This window comes from Peromyscus maniculatus, chromosome 7 (assembly GCF_049852395.1).
Source record: "Peromyscus maniculatus bairdii isolate BWxNUB_F1_BW_parent chromosome 7, HU_Pman_BW_mat_3.1, whole genome shotgun sequence".
Classification (NCBI taxonomy): Eukaryota; Metazoa; Chordata; class Mammalia; order Rodentia; family Cricetidae; genus Peromyscus; species Peromyscus maniculatus.
In genome coordinates this window covers 116,336,354-116,355,607 of record NC_134858.1, presented here as the reverse complement: position 1 = coordinate 116,355,607, position 19,254 = coordinate 116,336,354, and the positions used below count along the sequence as shown (strand labels likewise).

Genomic DNA, 19,254 nt, shown 5'->3' with positions numbered 1-19,254 from the left:
CTCAGAGGAAAGATTTGTGGAGGAGACTTAGCGCGAGGAAGGCCAGATGCCCCACGCCCTAGCAAGTGTCAAACAGAACCATTTGAGACATCTTAAGGTTTGCACATGAGCCTCTCCTGAGCAGCTCACACCCTCAAGGACACTTGGAAGCCAAAGGAATCCAAGATCAAGAAGGGCAGGGCAGGCTTAACAAGAGCATGGGTGGCCTGCTAAGTGGCCAGCAGCCCGAGTCAAGGGCAGCTGGCCTGGGCAGGCCCCGACATGAGTCTGGCAGAAGGCAGAGCCCAGCCCCACTGCAAAGCATCTCAGGGTCTGAACTCAGAGGCTCCAGGCCAGACCACGTGCCACAGACATGGAGGTAATTCTCTACACACGGCCTAAAGCAGCTGTTCTAACTGACTATGACCCCAACAAGGCAACACTGGAGGGACACTTTAGTTTACAGAGTCCATCTGCTAGAAAATCTACAGTTACTAACATTAGATGAAACTGTACAAAAGTCAAAAATGTTAGAATGTTGGAAAGTATGGATGGCCCAACCAGCCAATCTGCCTCTCCCTCCCAAGTACTGAGACTGCAGCATTGTGCCACGCTGCTCCAGGTAATGTTGCACGCTCATGACTACTTTCAAGGTGAGCAGTTTAGAGGCAGAGACTCACACATAGTGCTCACACTGTTACATCCACACCAGGTCCGGGTGATTCAATCCCACACCCACAGGTATTACACCAACTGCTCAAGCCAGATCTTGGGTCTGTCCACCTCCTCTGCTCTCTGGCTCCACAGCAGTGACCACAGCCAGGACTCCCACCCTGTACACAGCCACTCCATCATTAATCAAAGCCTGGCTTCCTGAATTACAGCAAAATGTATTTAGCAAATAATTTCAAGAGGAGAAAAATGTTTGGAAATTTATTTGAAGGAAGGAAAGAGACCCCTAAAATGTACATTTAAAATAAATAGAAAGCAATCAACAAGAGAATTGTGTCTAACCAGTTTTAAAATGCACTAACCCTGACTGTGGGTTACTATGTCACACAGTGGACCACTAAGAAAGCCATCAGGAATGACACCATCTGAGACTCCAAGCATGGCCACTGACGCTTTCCTCTCAATGACTGCTAAGCTGCAGAGGGCAGAGGATGAAAATGTCCCAAGAGAACGAGGCACGCTCAGAGACTGGTCTCCTGGCATCCTCCACCCTTCTCAGAAGTTGAGGACAGCACAATAAGGAAAAGAGGACCGGCGAGACAATTCAGTGGGTCAAGCACTTCCCCGAAAACCCGACGACCTGAGTTCAATCCTCGGAACCACCTAAAGGCGGAGAATAGAACGGACTGCACGGAGTTGTTCTTTGACCACCACACACGCACCACGGCAGGCGTGCACCCTCCACGTGTTTAAAAAAATTAAAGATAAACAAGATGGCTTCAGCTCTTAACTTTAAAAGAAGAAATGCATATTGTGAACAGAACTGTGAAAGACGGAGCTACATGATGAAACAGAAGCAGCTCATGCTAGGTCCAAATGGCCATCGATCGGTAGAGATCAGATTCAAGGATTTAAAAGAGGAGGGGACTGACCTTGACGTGGGCCATGTAGTGATGACATGTCTCCTCCATGTGGGTCAGCTGCAGCTTCTCTGACACCTGGCCGGCAGTCTCTCCCAGCAACACAAAATAGACTCGGGGCAGCTGGCCCTTCTCCTTCTGGGCCACATCAGCCGTCAGATTGTAGCTCAGATCTGACAGGAAATGAAGGGTCAAAGACATCAGCAAAGACGGACACCCAGCGGTGAGACCACCCAGCCCCACAGTTCTGTGGAGACCCCACGCACGTGGGCACAGTTCACACAATATAGAGGTCTGCCCTGTGCCTACATCAAGACCATCTCAGAAGCCTGTAACCAGGCCATGGCAAAACCAGGATGGCCTGTCTTCCCAGGGATCCCGTGCACATCAGCCCTATGGTTCTTCCTTGTTTAGACCTCATGCCTTTGTGAGGTACAGCGGAACCACCGATACACATGCACGGCAATGATTACTTTTACCACACACAGGGAGGTCCAATAGGGAAGCCTCACCTGCCGACTGTAACTAGAAGGGGCTGACTTCATGAAAGCGACTTCTATTGAACCATGTGACGTGACAAGGATGTGCTGCACTAACTCAGTATTTCTCACAAATGCCAAACCTTGCTCTCAGCCACGACATCTTTCCAGCTGTGTGTCACCCATGGTGGAATGACAAGGCTGCACACCAGGACTGTCACCGTGAGGTGTCAGTCACCACAGGCAAAAAAAAAAAAAAAAAAAAAAAAAGAGTCCACTTTCATGGAGCTCCACACTTGGGAACTGAGGCACAGGCTGTGGTTGGCTCTACTCCGACAATGCCTGTCCTTCTGTCAAGGATTTGGCTATGGTGGCTCCTATGTAGAGCTTTCTTCCTAAAAACTCAGCCCTATACCTGAGAGGGCAGTGCCAGACAGTATAGAACAGAAAAAAGAGAGAAGGATGCTATGATGACAAATGCATGCTGGGTAAACCCAAGAGACCTTGCCTCCGTCACTCTGGAGCCTGTAAGTAAGCAGCCAGCCATGCATTTTATCCGGTAAGGGGAACTTCAGCAGACCTACAGCACTGTTCTCTGTGCCAGAGGTCAGTCTCTCCGTGAGCCATTTTATTCCATTACTCTTCTGTGGGTTCTGAGGTTATTGTGGTTTTTAAAGATTTTATTTTTATTATTATGTGTATGTGTGTATGTAATTGCATGTTACATGAGAGCAGGTGCCCAAAGAGGCTAGAAGGAAGTGTTGGATCCCCTGGAACTGGAGGTACAGGCAACTTGACTGCTGGGAATCGAACTTGGGTCCTTTAGAGAGCTCAACTACTAAGCCATTTATCTAGCTCCAGGAAGTATAGTTTTTATGGTGAAGAAACAATAATCTCTGCCCCTAAAATGACCAGAAGAAATAACTGACCATTGGGAAGGCAGATGAGCCATCCCAGGCCATACAACTGTCTGTCAGAAGCTTGGGCCATTCATTGAAGCCAGTGCCTTGCCAATGTTTAAGTATGGTGAAGCCAGCTCACAGGAATAGCCATATCCTTAAATAACATCAAAGGACCCGCCACCAAGGGAAGTTGGAACAGGGAAGAAGGAAGGTGACTTGACAGGCCATCTGTGGCTGCACACAGCATATTTTTGCTGTATCTAATGGCTCTCCTAGGTCCCTGCCATATCATGGCTCCCATTATGCCCAGATGGCAGATTCCTGACCACTGAAGGCTGTGATACCCTACCTTGCTTATTCTAACAAGCAGCTAATTTCTGAGGCAAAGCTGGGTTACCAGGAGGGACCAGGGACATGGATCATTGTGGGAGCCCATTTTCAGGTTCCTCATGGCTTTACCCAGCATGTCCGCAAGAGGATGATTAGGACCATGGGCCTGAGTGCAGGTGTCTGAGATGGTCTGTACTTGGCTGTGCTGGGGAAGGAAGTCTTTTGCTCCACCCCTTGGCATCTCTATAAATACCCTGGGGCAGAGACAGTCAGGGCCCACTGGAAAAGGTTCCAGGCCCTCCCGAGGCTATCCTTTATTTTCTATCTGTTTATCTCTGCAATATTCTCCTCAATAAATCTTTCTATCTAATATTTCCTGCTGCTCGCACTCAAGAAAACTCTGGGGAGCTGTGGGGTTGGTGGGTAAACGCCCCACAGATGATCAGAGGAGATAGTTCTACTATTAAGAAAAGAACAGCTAGGGGAAATGCTTCAGTAGAGAAAACACGGGGCACAAGCAAACGTTACAAGTGGAGTGTGTGGCTAGACTGCCAAGGCCTTGAAGACATCCCATAGGTCAGCTCATGTCCTAATCCTTTAGGCCAAAGGACCTGAGGCTCCAAAAGGGAAAATACTTGCTCCAGTCCAAGAACCATCTTCCATACAGCAGAATCCAGAGCTCTCCAGATCCAATCACCACCACTGTCTTTCATGCTCCTACTAGGATGGCCCATTAAGCAGCACTTAAAGAATTCACCTGCTTTTCTAATCCAAAGTCCTGAAGTCCATATTCCTTCAAACAAACATGGTCAGGCCTATCCCAGCAATACCCCACTCCTGGTATCAACTTCTGACTTAGGGTTTTTATTGCTGTGAAGAGACGCCATGACCACAGAATCTCTTATAAAGGAAAACATCTAACTGGGGTGGTGGCTTACAGTTTCAGAGGTTCAGTCCACTACCATCATGGCAGGGAGCATGGAGGCATGCAGGCAGACATGGTGCTGGAGCTAAGAGTCCTACATCTTGTAGTAGGCAACTGGAAGTTGACTGAGACACTGGGTAGTATCCTGAGCATAGGAAACCTCAAAGCCCTCCCCCATAGTGACATACTTCCTCCAAAAAGACCACACCTACTCCAACAAAGCCACACACTCCCTATGAGCTTATGGGGTCCAATTACATTCAAACTACCATACCTGTCCTGAAACCTGTTACTCTCAGAATGCAGAAATGGCAGAACCAAGCACAGACAAAGGTCCAGAGCTGAAGCCTAAGTCAATCTTTTTACTCCAGGCAGCAACAACCCAACAGTACAAGTGGTTATGTTTAAATGAAGCAAGCTTCAAAATGCTATTTAGCAAGACTATGTCTGGAGATGCCCAGTGCTGGAGGACAAGTCAGAGGCCATGGCTGGATAAACCAAGGTGGGGATGGCAGCTTCAATCTCAACAGCCCTGTCCAGCCATCCTCCCAGGTGACAAATGAGGGCTGTCTTTGTCCCCTCCGGGAAGGGGAAATGGAAGGGACCACAGACCCCAGCAACGTAGCCAGATGAGCTCAGCGAGAATGGGCATGAACACAGGAAGACAGAGTGGATGGTACGGACTCCAACTCACAGCCTCTTGGCCTTTTCCAAGTCTCCCTGCCTCCACTAAGGGCTCCCCCCCCCCCCCCCGCCCATGGCAGGAGTCAGGTCTCTGAGCGGCACACAGCAGATAGGACACCAGTCCCCTTGCACTTAGGTCACCTCATGCTGAGGCAGGTCCCACACTGACTCCCCAGATCCCCCAGCAGCACTGAGTCTGATGGACCCCCAGAACACACTTAGTCATATACCCTCTGTGTGGTTTGCTAGAATGGCTAATTTATATGTCAACTCGGTAGGGCCACGATACCCGGATATTTAGTCAAGCTCTAAACTACACACTGCTGTGAAGGTCTTCTAAAAATGAGATTCACGTAAACTTGTACAACCACTGTGGAAATCAGTATGGCGGTTTCTCAGAAAATTAGGAATCAAATTACCTCAAGACCCAGCCATCCCACTCTTGGGCATATACCCAAGGAATGCTGATTCATACCATAAAGATACATGCTCAGCTATGTTCATAGCAGCACTATTTGTAATAGCCAGAACCTGGAAACAACCTAGATGCCCATCAACGGAAGAATGGATGAAAAAATGTGGTACATATACACAATGGAGTACTACTCAGCAGAGAAAATCAATGAAAGCATGAAATTTGCAGGCAAATGGATGGAACTAGAAAAAATCATCCCGAGTGAGGTAACCCAAACCCAGAAAGACAGTTATGGTATGTACTCACTCATTGGTGGATTCTAGATATAAAATAAAGAACAATCAGACCACAAAAAAAAATGAGATTCACAATTAAAATCATTAGACTTTGGATGAATCAAATCAAACTCTATAATGTGGGTGGACAGCATTAGTTGAAGGTTTTGAGAAAATAACATATATATTACATATATACATATACATGTGTGTAAAATATGTGTGTGTGTGTGTGCGTGCGTGCGTGTGTGTGTGTGTGTGTGTGTGTGTGTCTAGCCTACCCACAGACCTAAACTGCAGCTTCAGGTCAGCTCTGCATCTCCACAGCCTCACGAGCCAATCCCTTAAAATCCATCCACTAACCCACATCCCCGCTCCCCCAACTCCTATCTCTCCATTTTCAACTTTCCGGTTCCGTTCCTCCAGAGAATCCTGCCTACGCCAGTATTCTGCCCCACTTACAGGCTGGTACCTATGCTAAGGTGTGCCCTGAGACCCTTGACTTGGGAATATATTTGGGTTGGGGAGATTAACACAGTAAGCTGAGAAAGGGGTGATTTCAGCCTTCTCTGCGTGCTGTGTTGAGTCCTTTGTAGGCAAAGCGCCCACCTTCTGCTCAAAGCACACAGTGGTCAGCAGCAAGGGAGGCTCCTCCAGACTTACGGGAGGGGAGGAAGCCGCAGGTCAAAGAACAGAGCTGAGGATGAGGCTGCTGCTCTACTCCAGGTGGGGTGGGTGGGTGCCAACCCGTTAACCGAGCAGATTTCTCCCAAACGTTCAGGTGCCTGATCCCAGACAGGCTCCTGTTACCCAGTCACCGAGAGTAATCGCTCTGCAAACATTTCCTCTCTAGGACTGCCTCTTCCGTGCTTGATGTGAAATGTATTTTGACATTACAAATATATAGAAGTGCATTCTGTATCAGACTCTCACTTGTGGAGGCAAGCAAGACTCACCATGGAGAAACTCCACCTGAGTGCAGAGTCTGGGAGCTGCCAGAGGGAAGGAGAAAGAATCCACTCTGAAGCCCCATGCGCCACTGGCAGCTTTAAATAGTTCCCCTGCTCAAGTGCCCCAAGCATGTTGGGATGCAGCCAATCAGCTTGCTTGGGGTGGGGGCGGTGCCTCAGGCCTGCAGCTTGGCCTCAGCAGCAACCCCTTAATGCAAGCCAGCTCTCCAAGCCCGGCCCAGGAGAGCACGATGCTGGTTCAGATTAGAGAGGGTTCCCACAGCACGATACACCAGGTTCCTCCTTCTGGCAGTTTGTGTCTCTGCCATGTCGAATGATGTCATGTGGATGGAAAAGCTGATCATACCCAGTCATGCTTTCGACTGCTTCTCTCCTCTGCCCCCCAAGCTGGTTCCCAAGGGCCCCCCACATGGGCTGGAGCTGGGGAGAGCGCCAGCTGTCTCGAATCAACTGGGGCTCTGGTCTATCCCAGCCAACACCGAATCATTCCCGAGTCTCCACCAGAACCAGGCTCCTTCCCGCGTTACTCTGCTTCCCTTGGCGCTTCTCAGGAGAGGGGAAAGGGCTATTTCCACTTTACTAGCTTTCCTTAATTCTCTCCCTCTTCCTCCAAGGAATGCAATATTTACTTGGCAGTAATTACTTTCTTAGGTAACCCCATTTCCTTCCCAGACAAGGCCCTCCTTGGTCTCATCCCTATGCTTTTGGAGACGGGAAGCTATGCAGATGTTCTCCTCTTGCAAAAGCTCTCCAGAGCAGACACACCACCTCTAACTTCAGAAAAAAAGGGGGGGGGGCAGGTTTGGACACAAGGTATCTATTTCCAATTGTATTTCTGCTATTCCCAGAGATGATCTGGGGGCCATCCCTCAGCGCCTGGGATCCAGAGCTTGTCTGCTGGCAATGCTGAGGCCTCTGCTCATGAAAAGCTTTGTCAGGCTGTCTGTAAGCCGGGGAACATGAGAGTAGAGGATCTGAGTGCAAAATGGACTGGGGTCATAGCCCAGCGGTCGAGTGCTTTCATGGCATGAATGAGAGAGGCCCTGGCTTCGATCCCTGAACAAGCAGAGTGGGAAATGTAACTCCCTGGGGCACAACCCTTCCTGGGTTTCATTTGATGCTATGGCAAAAGTCCAGGACTGCAATTCTCAGCCTCTAGACAGGCAAGCCCATGGCCACCAAGAGGTGGAGACATGGCCTATGGGTAAAAGGGCACAGCACTCTTGGGTATGGTGCTCAGTCCTTCTCTGTGGCTGCCAGGAGACTCTGAGAAGCCACGGTCAGCCCCTGAGCCAAGGATGAAGTGCCTGAGAACACTCTTTGGAATGAGCCGAACTCTTGTTTGAAATTGCTTAGTGAAACGTGCGATAAACCTGTTCTTGGGCTGCCCGCTGCCAGAGTGGGAAGCCAGCCTGCATGCCACTCAGCCCATGTCTAGAAGGGCAAGTGAGGAGACTCCTCCCGCTAGAATGTGACTCCGTGCTCTGTGCCCAGGGCTGAGCACAGGCTCTGGCAGAACTCCATCACCCTCTGCTGATTGAAGAGCCCAAAATAACATGGAAGAGGCTCATTTTCTCACCTCCCTGCCTCTCCAGAGACCAGAGGGAGCACGGAGACTGTCCTCCGAGAGCCAGTGCTCTCTGGAGTAGGAACATGCCTTAATATTTCAGACCCCCTGAAGCCCTGCTGGTTATGCAGCCCTTGGAGCTCAGTTTCAAGCCCACCTGTCTCCACTCTGCTGTGGCACTAGGGCTTGGATGGAGCACAAATCTGCACAGGTCTTATTAATAAAAACAAACCTGGAGCCAGGTATTGGAGTGAACGCTGAAAGATCAGAGAGACAGAACAGGCCAGAGAGACAGAACAGGCCACAGCTACCTCACCTGGCCAACTTCTCAGTCAATCCTGTTTCCTCAAACTGGAAGCCTCTGTGTCCTCATCCAGAATGAATCTCAGCCTCTAGTTCCTGGTCTTCATGCCTTAAATACCTTTCTGCTACCTGCCATCACTTCCTGGGATTAAAGGCTCTTGTACCATGCCTGGTTGTTTCCTGTGTGGCTTTGAACTCACAGAGATCCAGATGGATCTCTGCCTCCAGAATGATAGGATTAAAGGTGTGAGTGCCACCATTTTCTGGCCTCTATATCTAGCAGCTGTTCTGTTCTCTGACCCCAGGTAAGTTTATTAGGGTGCATAATATATTGGGGGACACAATGTCACCACACTGGGATCCCACAAACTGTTTTGCCAGCAGCCCCCTGTGAGGTTCTGCCAACAGAGAGGGGAGGGAGGGAGCCTGCGAGGCTGGAGGAAGAAGAGGGCCTTGCCCCTCCCTGCTTATTTATCTGTTTAATCAACAACAGTCTTCATGGCAGCTGGCCCCAACAGCCATAATTCCACTCACAGTTCCTCCTCCATGACCCGAAGCCCTCATTGTCCTCTCTGAGGGACAAGTAGCACCCTTTCTACTTAGAGGTCCCAGATGCACAAGGTCCCTTCTTTAAACTCACAGGCTCTGTTAACCCCAAGGAAGGAATTAACTAGGTATAACCTTGACTGGCCACCCAGAAACTTGGTAAAACACAGGTTGCTGGGTTCCACCTTCAGAATTCTCATTCAGTTTGAATATGCATAGCTAATAAAATCCCAGGTGACAGCTGATCTGAGGGGTTGGCCAGCCATGGCACACAGTCCCAGCCATGGCAACTGTCCCCTGCAGTTACTACACACCCTCCCTGGCCTGCTCAGTCACCTCCCAGAGTCAAATCCTGTTACGATGTGAAGTGTGGGGATCTGTGTCCTGACTGGATCTTGCCTATTGCAGGGACAAGGCAGATTCACCCCCCATGGAAAACCTGTTTCCCACAGCATTCCCAGAAGTCACAGCTGCCCCCTAGACTGACCCTGGTACTCCTGTGATCGAATGAGAGCGGAGATTTCCCATTGCTAAACAAGGTGGAAGAGGCCGTTGGTGCACACGCCCAAGCCCACTAGGTCCCAAGGGCAAGCAGCAGCCCAAGGGACAAGCCACGGCTGCTCTGGCTCCCCAAGGCATCCTCCAAACAGGGCATGTGGTTGAAGACCCACCAGGTAGATACCACAGAAGATACTACCCCTGGATGTAATTCAGGTGCCCGGGTGGGGTTGCCCAGATGCAGTCATCGGTCGGTAAACAGGACCCAGAGACCTTGAGAGTTCAGAAGACCTTTCCAGACAAGCATCACTTGACAGCCCCATAGACAAAACCGAGGATGGCTAGGATTCTGCTGCTAAAATGGGAGCCGGGAAGTCACACAGAGCCCCCAGCTCTGCCTTCCTAAGGCAGGGGCCTAGGAGATGACCCTGGGTGGAGGACCCTGTGCTCTTAAGATAGCCTTAACCTTCCTCTGCCTGAAGCCTAGAGACCTGGTCTTCCCAGCTCTGTGGAGCCAAGAGTCTCCTTCTGTGTAGACCCTTGAAGGATAGCCACCACTGGCCCAGGCCTACACAGCTCCAGCAGGCCACCTTCTCCTCAGCCTCACCAATGAGTTCATTTCCATAACAGCCATCATTTTTCCCTCCCAAACTCCCCACGGCCAGCATGTCCTCTGGTGGACAGCCGCATTTCTGCCTCCACCAGAAAGACTGAGATGTGCTTCACTCTCATGAAAATAACAGCGAAAAAATGGAATGGTACTTCAGGAACCATTTCCCTAAAGAGACATCAACAAATGTCTACCCTCTCCTTAGAGCGCTCCAAGGACCAGGCAAAGTCCAAAACAAACTGTGACTCCCCTAAAGCCCAACCTGGGGAACCAATGGGATCATTGGGCTAACTTACAGAGCATGGATGAAGGGCTCTTGGAAGAGTGTGGTGACCCCAAAGCAGCCTCACTACTGAAAGTCTCACCCCAGCATGGACGACAGCTTCCCCATAGCTGCATAGGTAGATTCCTCTCCTCCCGGCTAACCTTCCACAGCCTGCATACTCTAGCACGCCCCAAGACCAGAGGCCGTGTGCAGTTCGGGCAGAACGGCAGACAAATGGCTGCGAAGTATGGGGGCGTGTGGCTGGAATCTCAGGAGACTCCAATGATCTTCGCCCTCCGCCTTCTATGGGAGAACAGTCACCAACCCCGTGAGTGGCCCCAGTGCTCAGGGGAGATGATAGCTGTTGTTCTCGAAAGATAACCTCTTACAACAGACAATGAAGGTGCTCTTCCTTACTGCCCTATTGACATCAGCATCTTCTAGTTTACACCTGATTCTTGATTCCTCCATGTGTGCACACACATGTGCTTGTGGGGACTGAACTGTGGGCCTCACACATGGTAAGCATGTGACTCGGCTGTAACCCAAGCCCCAACCTGAGTGTTAAATGGTAAGGAGCTCTAGAGAGCCTCAGAGTATAAAGGGGCATTTGATTTTCAGTGAGCCACGTGACAGAGGCAAGGAAGTGACCTGAACCGGAGGAGCACAGGGGTTAAACCACCCTAACCAGGTTTACTGACCACTAACCAGGTGATTCCACATTGCCTGTGAGATGCACATCGTCCAGCAGCTTGCTTTTTCCATAACATTTTACTCCTTCAAGGGCCATGGTCCAGCTCAGACCCTCGAGGATTTCTTTCTAGTGGTCTGTGAAAAGTGGCTTGACTGTGGCCCCAGAAAGGGCTGAGAAATCAGAGAGGCCCCCACACCATCTCTTCACTCAGCCCAGGAGTCTTACGCTCTGGGCCCACTCTGCTTAAACTCACATCTCGGTTTCTCCTGCTCCCATTATGCCATATTACTTTCATGTTCTCCAGAACATGGATCAAAACTATGAAAGCATGGCAGGAACAAAGCAGTGAGAACTTTCTATCAGGGCTCCGGTGCAGGTCCATTTCTGGTGCCGAGCATAGGTAGACACTCATGAATAGCTAGCAAACCAGTACCAGCATGGGCTACTGCTTGCTGGCTTTTTAGAGCTCTAAAATGATTTTTATGTGCATCAAAATTATCAATCAGGGTTTGGGGGTAGAGGTCTGTGGTAGGCATGTGTTTATCAGGCAAGAAGGCCGGGGTTTGATCCCAAGCTCCAAAATAACCATTACTGACAGCATCCAGTGGAATGTTTGTTAACTGATTCTAGTTATCGTGAGCTGGTGTCTACTTCCAGGAGGACCAGAAATCTGTTTTCATCAAATTCTGATGACTCCAACAATAAAGATGACAGGGGGAAAATAGTGATTGAAAAATGCAACTGTTGACATATCAGACTAAGTACCCAGTCCCAACAGCTGTATGAACTTAAAGATTATTATTTTACTCTCTAGACTCTATGTAAAAATTGCATGAATCTTCCCTCCCAAGTTTATTGTATGACTATGTTCAATGTGGCAATTTCTAAGCTCCCTTTAAAAGAAAAAAATCTTTATAAATAAGTATATTTGTTCAATACAGCTGATCACGACAATTTGCCAATGAGATAGCTGGGATTGGCATGTGGTTGCATAAGATTGAATGTTTAAAGTCCAGCTGAGTGAACTACACATGTGAGTGTGTTTTTGCAGGTTTTGGTGGATGTGCATATGTGTGAACTCCTGAGTAGGGCTTTTCACACTTAATTGTATGCAGACCTCACAAGGATGTTGCCATCGTTAGCTACAGCTCTCAACTCGACACAGCCTAGCATCATCAGAGGGAATCAGCTGAGGCGTGGCCCAGAGCAGATTGCCTGATAGTGCTCTTGATTGATGGCTGATTGGGGAGGGCCCAGTCCCATGTGGGCAGCACCACCCCGGGATTGTATAAATATGCTGAGTCTAAGCTGCTTTTTCTAAATTCTCTGAAATGCCAGAGTACGGCCACGCTCTTAAAAACCTAAGCCTTGGAAACCTTCAATCCTGATCTGACGTCAGTTGTCTGGGGCGTCCCGCTGCCTAGTTGATGCTGCAAGCTTATGGGGTGGGGGTGGGGAACCTCCAGATTCCTATTGTTTCTTTATTTTAACTGTGTGAAGTGTTCCATATGGGCAAGGCTCAGGCACTCCATCTCACCAGTCCACACTGTGCCCCACCCAGTGAGTTTTAGTTTAGTCCTCACACATCTGGGGACAAGGACGCTTGAGGTTCAATGTCATTTGTCCTAGAGCTTCAGGGTGTGTGAAATTTGAAATACGTAAATAAGCAGGAAAGTGAAGGAGGCGCCTCGGGGAAAGAGTGTCCAGTGCACTGCCCCCCCCACGACGCCCACTGGGACATAAAGTGGGAGGGAACTTGAAGCACCCCCATCTTGCAACCTTTCACCAGCTAAGACAGGTACCCCGGGCCCTGACACTGTGGCTCATTACCGATTTCTCCTGGTACATGCTTGCCATGGAACCGAAAACACACGGTGACGTTCAGGCAGTTCACAGGCTGCTGTCCGTCATGACACTGAGGTGCTGTGATGTTGATGGAGACTGGGAGGAAGATGGAGACATCCACAGTGATGACCGGTCTGGCCCTGCATGACAGGGAGAGGGGAGGGACCTGTGTTAAGTACCAGCTCTCAGAACCAACAAGAACTATACGGGCAGAATAGACCCTGGGACTTCAGCCAGCATTTAATTAAAGAATGAAATGCCCCAAGAGAGAAAGGCTAGTGTGCTCTGTAAGTATTTTTTTCTGGTTTTAAAAGTAGCGCATTCCCTAAAATACTAATGGTTTGCTTCCCGGTAACAAAGGCAAGTTAGTTGTTAATGAAACCCAGCTGGCTAAAGCCGTAAATCAAGCACCAGATGCTGGGTGATTATTTAAAATTTCACCCAAGAAGTTCCGATTTCCATTTCATTGGGGAGGCATGAATGCACTGAGGAGAAGTGTCTACACACAAGCCCTGGTTCAGTAGCCGGATGCAAAGCTGGTGTGACAGCTCACTCCTGAGATCCCAGAATTGGAGCGACTGAGTCAGAAGGACTTCCCAGAGTTCTAGGCCAGCCTGGGTCACTGTGTGAGAGCTTGCTTTAAAATGCCAAAGGGAGGGATAGGAGGGAAAGGGGGGCGGGGAGAGAGACTGAGAGAACTCTAGATACATACTGAGTGGTTCCCTTGCCACTGCCGGCATAAGTTGACCAAATCCTCTCTTACATTTATGTCTACCAATTCATTGAATATAGTCTAAAAAGAATTGATTGATGGAGTCCCAGCTGGTACCAGCAAAACACTTCAAGGAATTAACCTGGCTAGCCTTAGGGCAAAGCAAAATCCAATAAACACAGCCCTCTTCCTGACATGACCACCGGTGCCCCCAGTGCCTGATGGATGGACAGCATCCCTGGACTCCCCCGGGGCAACAAGACAAAAGCTGGGAAGGAAGCAGGCATCCCTTTCCCATAGCACACAGCTGCTCAGGGAGGAGGCACCTAAGCTGTGGCTTGACCTCCCCCCACCCCCACACCTGCCCTGACCTTCCAGAGAGAACCCCGCCCCCAGGATCCCTGGCCTCCATGCTTCTGGAGTGATGTGAGATTAAGGGGCATAAACTGGGAACAGTGCCCTCATGTGTGTGTAAGGCTCACCCAAGTGCACCAGGGTGACAGGACCATGGAACACATGATCGAAGAACCCCAAGATGAAAGGAAAACCTGGGTGCATAATGCAGTGAGGAGACACACTGCACAGAGGGCACAGGACCCCGCTGCTGCTGCCGCTGCTGCCATTGCAGGGTCAGAAGGTCAACAGAAGGGCAGCTGTGACTGGCAGTGAACTGGGGAACTCTGAGCAAAAGACAGACAGACCGCAATAATGCCTGAAGAAACCAATAGCCTAGTCTATTGATTTTCTTCTGGGTTCATCCTTAGAAGATGCTAGAATTACTTAGAAAGATCATGTCACCCTAGTTGGTGTAAGATGATGTCATGGTTAACTTTGTCAAGTTGACAGGATCTGGAATCATCATGAACACAGGTGAGGGAGTTTCTAGATTGGGTTAAGTGAGGCAGGAAGACCCACCCTGGATGGGAATAGTACCATCCTATGGATGGTCTCTGAATAAAGGATAAAGCGAGCTGAGCGCCAGCGTCCGTTCACTCTGCTTCCTGACAGCAGATGCGAAGTGACCTGCTGCCTCATGCCCCTGCCACCATGACAACCCTGCTATGACGGGCTGTGATCCCAACCTGAGTAAACAAAACCCTTTGTTTCCTTACCTGTTAGTCCCCCCACCCCACCCCCACCCCACCCCACCCCCACCCAGGCATTTTGTTATAGCAATAAAAAGTAGAAACAGCCCTCCCTCCCTCCTCCCCAGTGTGGTCTCAGCTCTGTTACTTTACTCCTCCACCACTGCCTTTCTGTCTTTTTCTAACCCTGACCCACAACCTGAAGCCCATCACCGGGGTGGGGGCGGCAGCGACAAAGTAGCCACAGCTTCAGAGAGAGCCAGGCTCCTTTCTACAGTAACGCCCTGGCAAGCTCTGTCCTGCCCCGCTATGGGAAAGAAGGTGAGAGGCCAGTCCATCCCCTTATCAGCTGTCAGAGAGAAGACACAGGCTCCTCCCAGAGAGCCTGGCTGAGGTAAGCAGGAGACAGGAGCAGCCCAGACAGAGCTAACTCTGCAAGGCTTGAAAAGCGGAATCCTTTGAAAGGGCCGGCAGAGGCCCTCCCGGGTCCATCTCCTCCAACATCTGTTACCTCAGTTCCCTCAGCTTTTTTTTTTTTTTTTTTTTTTTTTTTTGTCTCCACTTCAAGTATTGTTTTTGGATCAGGAAAGCAATCTTTCATAAGCCTCTCTGGTCACTTCCTTTGCCCCTTGGTGGCACAGGACTAGGCCCCTATCACAGGAACAGGGACCTGCCCTCCTGAGCAAACTTCCTGAGGCCAGTGTGAGCTGAGGCCTGCTCACACTCCTAGGGCGGAGCCCACCTGCCACCCACCAACCTCTAGATAACAGTGAGGGGGCACCCGAGGGCAGAACCAGAGGTGCTTTTAAGATTTCAAAGAAGCAAGTAACTGGAGTGCTTTCCCACGGCAGAGAGATCAAGCCTCCACATTGTACTTCCAGGCAAGTAATAAAAGTGGACGGTGTACGATTTTCACATGGTGGTGCTCTGGTTCTCTTGGCAGGGACAGGTGAAGGCCAGTTACAAAATCCGCCCTGAGCCTTCCTCTGTCCAAGTTCACTCATGTCCACACAGTTGAAGATGCCCAGTCAGGTTCTCTTAGCTGTGTCCCAAAGCTTCCCAAACCCCAAGGTGACTCTCTGTGCCTTTACCTACAGTGAACACGCAGCTGTCTGTGGGCAAACACATTCCTCTTTGTCTGTCTCGGAACTGGTATGTGAGCCAGTCAAAACTCATGGAGCCATATGCTCAAACTGGTGCATTTTACTGTATATATACAAATTATAATCTAAGAACGAAAGAAAATGCACAGTGAATGTAGTCATGCACTGCATGAATGGTGAAGACAGACCACATGGATAATGGCAGATCCACAGGTGGCAACACGTGGTGATGCCATAGCTGCCTTAGCTTATGTAAGTCCGTACTGTTATACCCAGCCATGATGAAATCACCTAATGAAGCATCCCTCTGAGTGCAAGCCTGCGGCTAAGCACAGAATGTACACAAAATGTTTGTCTAGTGCTTGTGTATGGGAGGTGTTCACCGAACATTGGCCACAGCATTGTCTACTGTCTATGGCACACTGGCTAGAATCAAAGCCTGGGGACCAGGTCTGTTCTGTTCTCTGTACAGTCCCTGGCATCTCATACATTCCCAGTTTCATCTCAACAGGACAATGCATATAAACTGAGAGGGTGAGGGCGTGGACTCCCATAAAGGCACCAGCGCCATACACCTCTGAAGCTCACGTGGTCTCATTGGCCTTCCAGTGTCTTCTAGCTTCTTTACCCAGATGTGGGGCTCCTCACTCCCTCACCCATGGGCCTCTCCCTGGCCTTCTCCCTGGCCTTCCACCTCATCAGATCTGACCTTCCACTCCGTGCTGGAGTCTGGGGTCCCCATCCACAGGGAAGGCACTTCATTGAACATTTACACCCATGGAGGAGAGAGATAAGAAGCTCCCTTAGGTTTGGAGCTCATGGAGGAGGACAGATGGGGTCTCAGGACTGAGCGGGGAAATAGACATGACCCCCCACCCCTAACTCAGAAGCTATCTACAATTGACAACTGCTTGCAAAGGAAAAAGTCATTTTCTCCAACCGAGTCTCCCTGAGTACATAAGCCACACTTGAAGGCAGGCCTCATGTCTAGCAGCAGATGGCCAACACAAAACAAACTCAATGGTGTTTTCAGAGATTGTTTTTTTTTTTCCTTTTGTCTCATAGTGCTGTGTTTGAATTTTACTTTTTATCTTTTGCTTATCTATTATGGTTTCCAATTTTGTGTTTTTATGGATTGTGTGTGTGTGTGTGTGTGTGTGTGTGTGTGTGTGTGTGAGAGAGAGAGAGAGAGAGAGAGAGAGAGAGAGAGAGAGAGAGGGTGAGTGTGTGTGTTTGTGTGTGTTTCTTGTGGTTTTCTTTCTTTTTTTAATACTGGGGTCTGGTTTGTTGTTATTTTGTTTTGTTTTAATTTCCCTGTTTGTTTTCTAAAGGAAAAGAGAGAGAAAGAAGATTTGGGGTTGGATGGATGGGGAGAAGATCTGGAAGGAAATGAGAGAGGAGAAACTGTGATTAGAATATATTGTATGAAAGATAATTTATTTTCAGTTAAAAAATGATAAAAGTCAAAAGACAAACAGGCACTCTTGGTATCAAGACAGCCCACTACACTGTAAGCAGCCAGGGACATGTGTCACTAAGAGGGACCCTGACAATCACAATGAGTGGTCAGGTCATTATGAGACACAATGCCACTGTGGCTCTCCATGTCACAGACATTCATCATGGCCTCGACCAGGAGGAAAAGAGTGGAAAGCCAGGCACGTGGGGCATACTTCAGGGTCTCTGGGGATACACTGTTATCTTCAGCTGCTGCAGGGCTTCTGGATAGATGATCCAAGAGCAGGAAGCAGAAGTGCAGGAAGTCAAATTTAACCAGATCCATGTAAGTCCCGCTAGTCCTCACACAGGCTGTCTCATGATTCCAAAGATCAACCCAGAGCTTCTGGGAAATACTCCTGCTATTGTCTTCCACAGAGGAAAATCTTGGGATGAGGGTGGGGAGGGAGGTGCCAAGGAGCTTGACCTGGAAGCTCACCTCAAAGGGCAGAGGCAGGGCTGGAACTCAGGCCACCTGCACTCTAGGTCACACCCAACTTCAAAGTTATTCTGCCACTTCAGCAATTCAAAGTTTAGAACTATCTAGCAGCCAGCTGCTTCTCTCCAAGTCACTAAGCCCCTTCCTGTGGGGTACCTCATTCAAGAAGAGACCCTGTCCCTCTGGGGAGGCTGGGAGAAGGCAAGGCTAAATGGGAAGCATGTGTGGTGAAGGACTACATGGCCTCTGGGATCCCTTCCAGCTGTAAGACCATAGCAGTTTATTTTAGAACATTCTGCCATCGAGTTATTAACAAAACTGTTGGCTCCCATTCCAAAGTGCAATTCTGCTTCCTCTGACTCACACAGACAGAAATACTTGAAGATGGTGCATTGGTGCCGTCTAAGCTTCAGCAAGTACTGGGCCTAAGCACACGTCCCTCACTCGGTTACCACCAGAGAATGGACGGGAAGCTCCTGGTCCCTGGGGCTGAGGACTAACAGGAGTGAAGAAGATACTGGTTATAAAGATAAAAAACTAGGCTGGACAGGGTCTCCCAGCCCTTTAAATGCCTGGCGCCTGTAGGAAACAGGAATGTTTATATAGCACATCAACAGAAGGGCATGGTCGGTCATGACCAAAGACAAACAGCCCTTGGATTAGGGGTTGGGCTACCCCAAACCCTGTCAAGACACCCCAGAAAGCTCTCAGTTCCCTATAAGCTAGTTAAGGCCCACTTTCTGGAACTCTATGGTAAAGAATATGACTGGGAGAATAAAGGCAGAATTTATTCTGTGCACACAGCACCTTCAACCTGAAGGACTAGGCCAAAGGAAAGAGCCAAATGATGGGATCGCCGCACCCCATTTCTCCTCCGCAAAATCCCATCTGTCAGTCATGAAGAACAGGACCCCAGGAATAAGAGCCAGGCATCTCACCTGAGGAGGACCACGCTGTCGGACAGGAAGGCTCCGATGGTGACGTCTGGAAACAAGAAGTCACAGCCTCAGAACCTTGTGGAAACCAGCTCCAGCTGCCCTTTGGCATGGCGCCACAGTGACCGGCCCAGCCTTGCGGTCAGAGAGCCTTCCTACTGCTGCTGTCTGGCTGGGTAACGACTGTATAAGAATTGCAGCCACATTGTCCTAAGTGGCAGCCAAGCACATCTGGCTACTGAGCCTGGAAATGGTGCTGGGTGTGTAAAATGCATAGCAGATTTTGAAGACCTAACTTTAAAAAATTAACTCATTAATAACTTCTATATTAGTTATACAGTAAAATGATAAAATGTTGACTATATTAGACTACACTTCATTAAAATTAATTTCATCTTGTGTATATTTTTCTGTAGTTACTAGCATATACGATTATATATATCATTATTTAAGCAAATATTATTTTAATGGTATATATAATTTACTATAATTTGTATTGAGTGGATAATTTTTTTAGTGATTTGAAAACAGATTTTTTTGCCAAGAATTTGTGTTTTCTTAGCAAGACTTTGTATAAAGGAGTTGTTTGTTTGTTTTTTTTTT

The 19,254-nt window shown here is 49.0% G+C and overlaps 1 protein-coding gene across 2 annotated transcripts in view; it reads right to left on the bottom strand.

Annotated features, from left to right (window-relative positions):
* Positions 1-19,254, bottom strand: part of Itga9 (integrin subunit alpha 9) — a 301,616-nt gene that overhangs the window by 208,780 nt on the left and 73,582 nt on the right. For both annotated transcript variants that reach the window (XM_076577318.1, XM_042282053.2), the window contains 3 exons: positions 18,655-18,700; positions 12,866-13,020; positions 1,584-1,744 (listed from right to left, as the gene is read on the bottom strand). In XM_076577318.1, the coding sequence (XP_076433433.1) occupies positions 1,584-1,744; positions 12,866-13,020; positions 18,655-18,700 (362 nt within the window). The remainder of the gene's footprint in view (positions 1-1,583; positions 1,745-12,865; positions 13,021-18,654; positions 18,701-19,254) is intronic.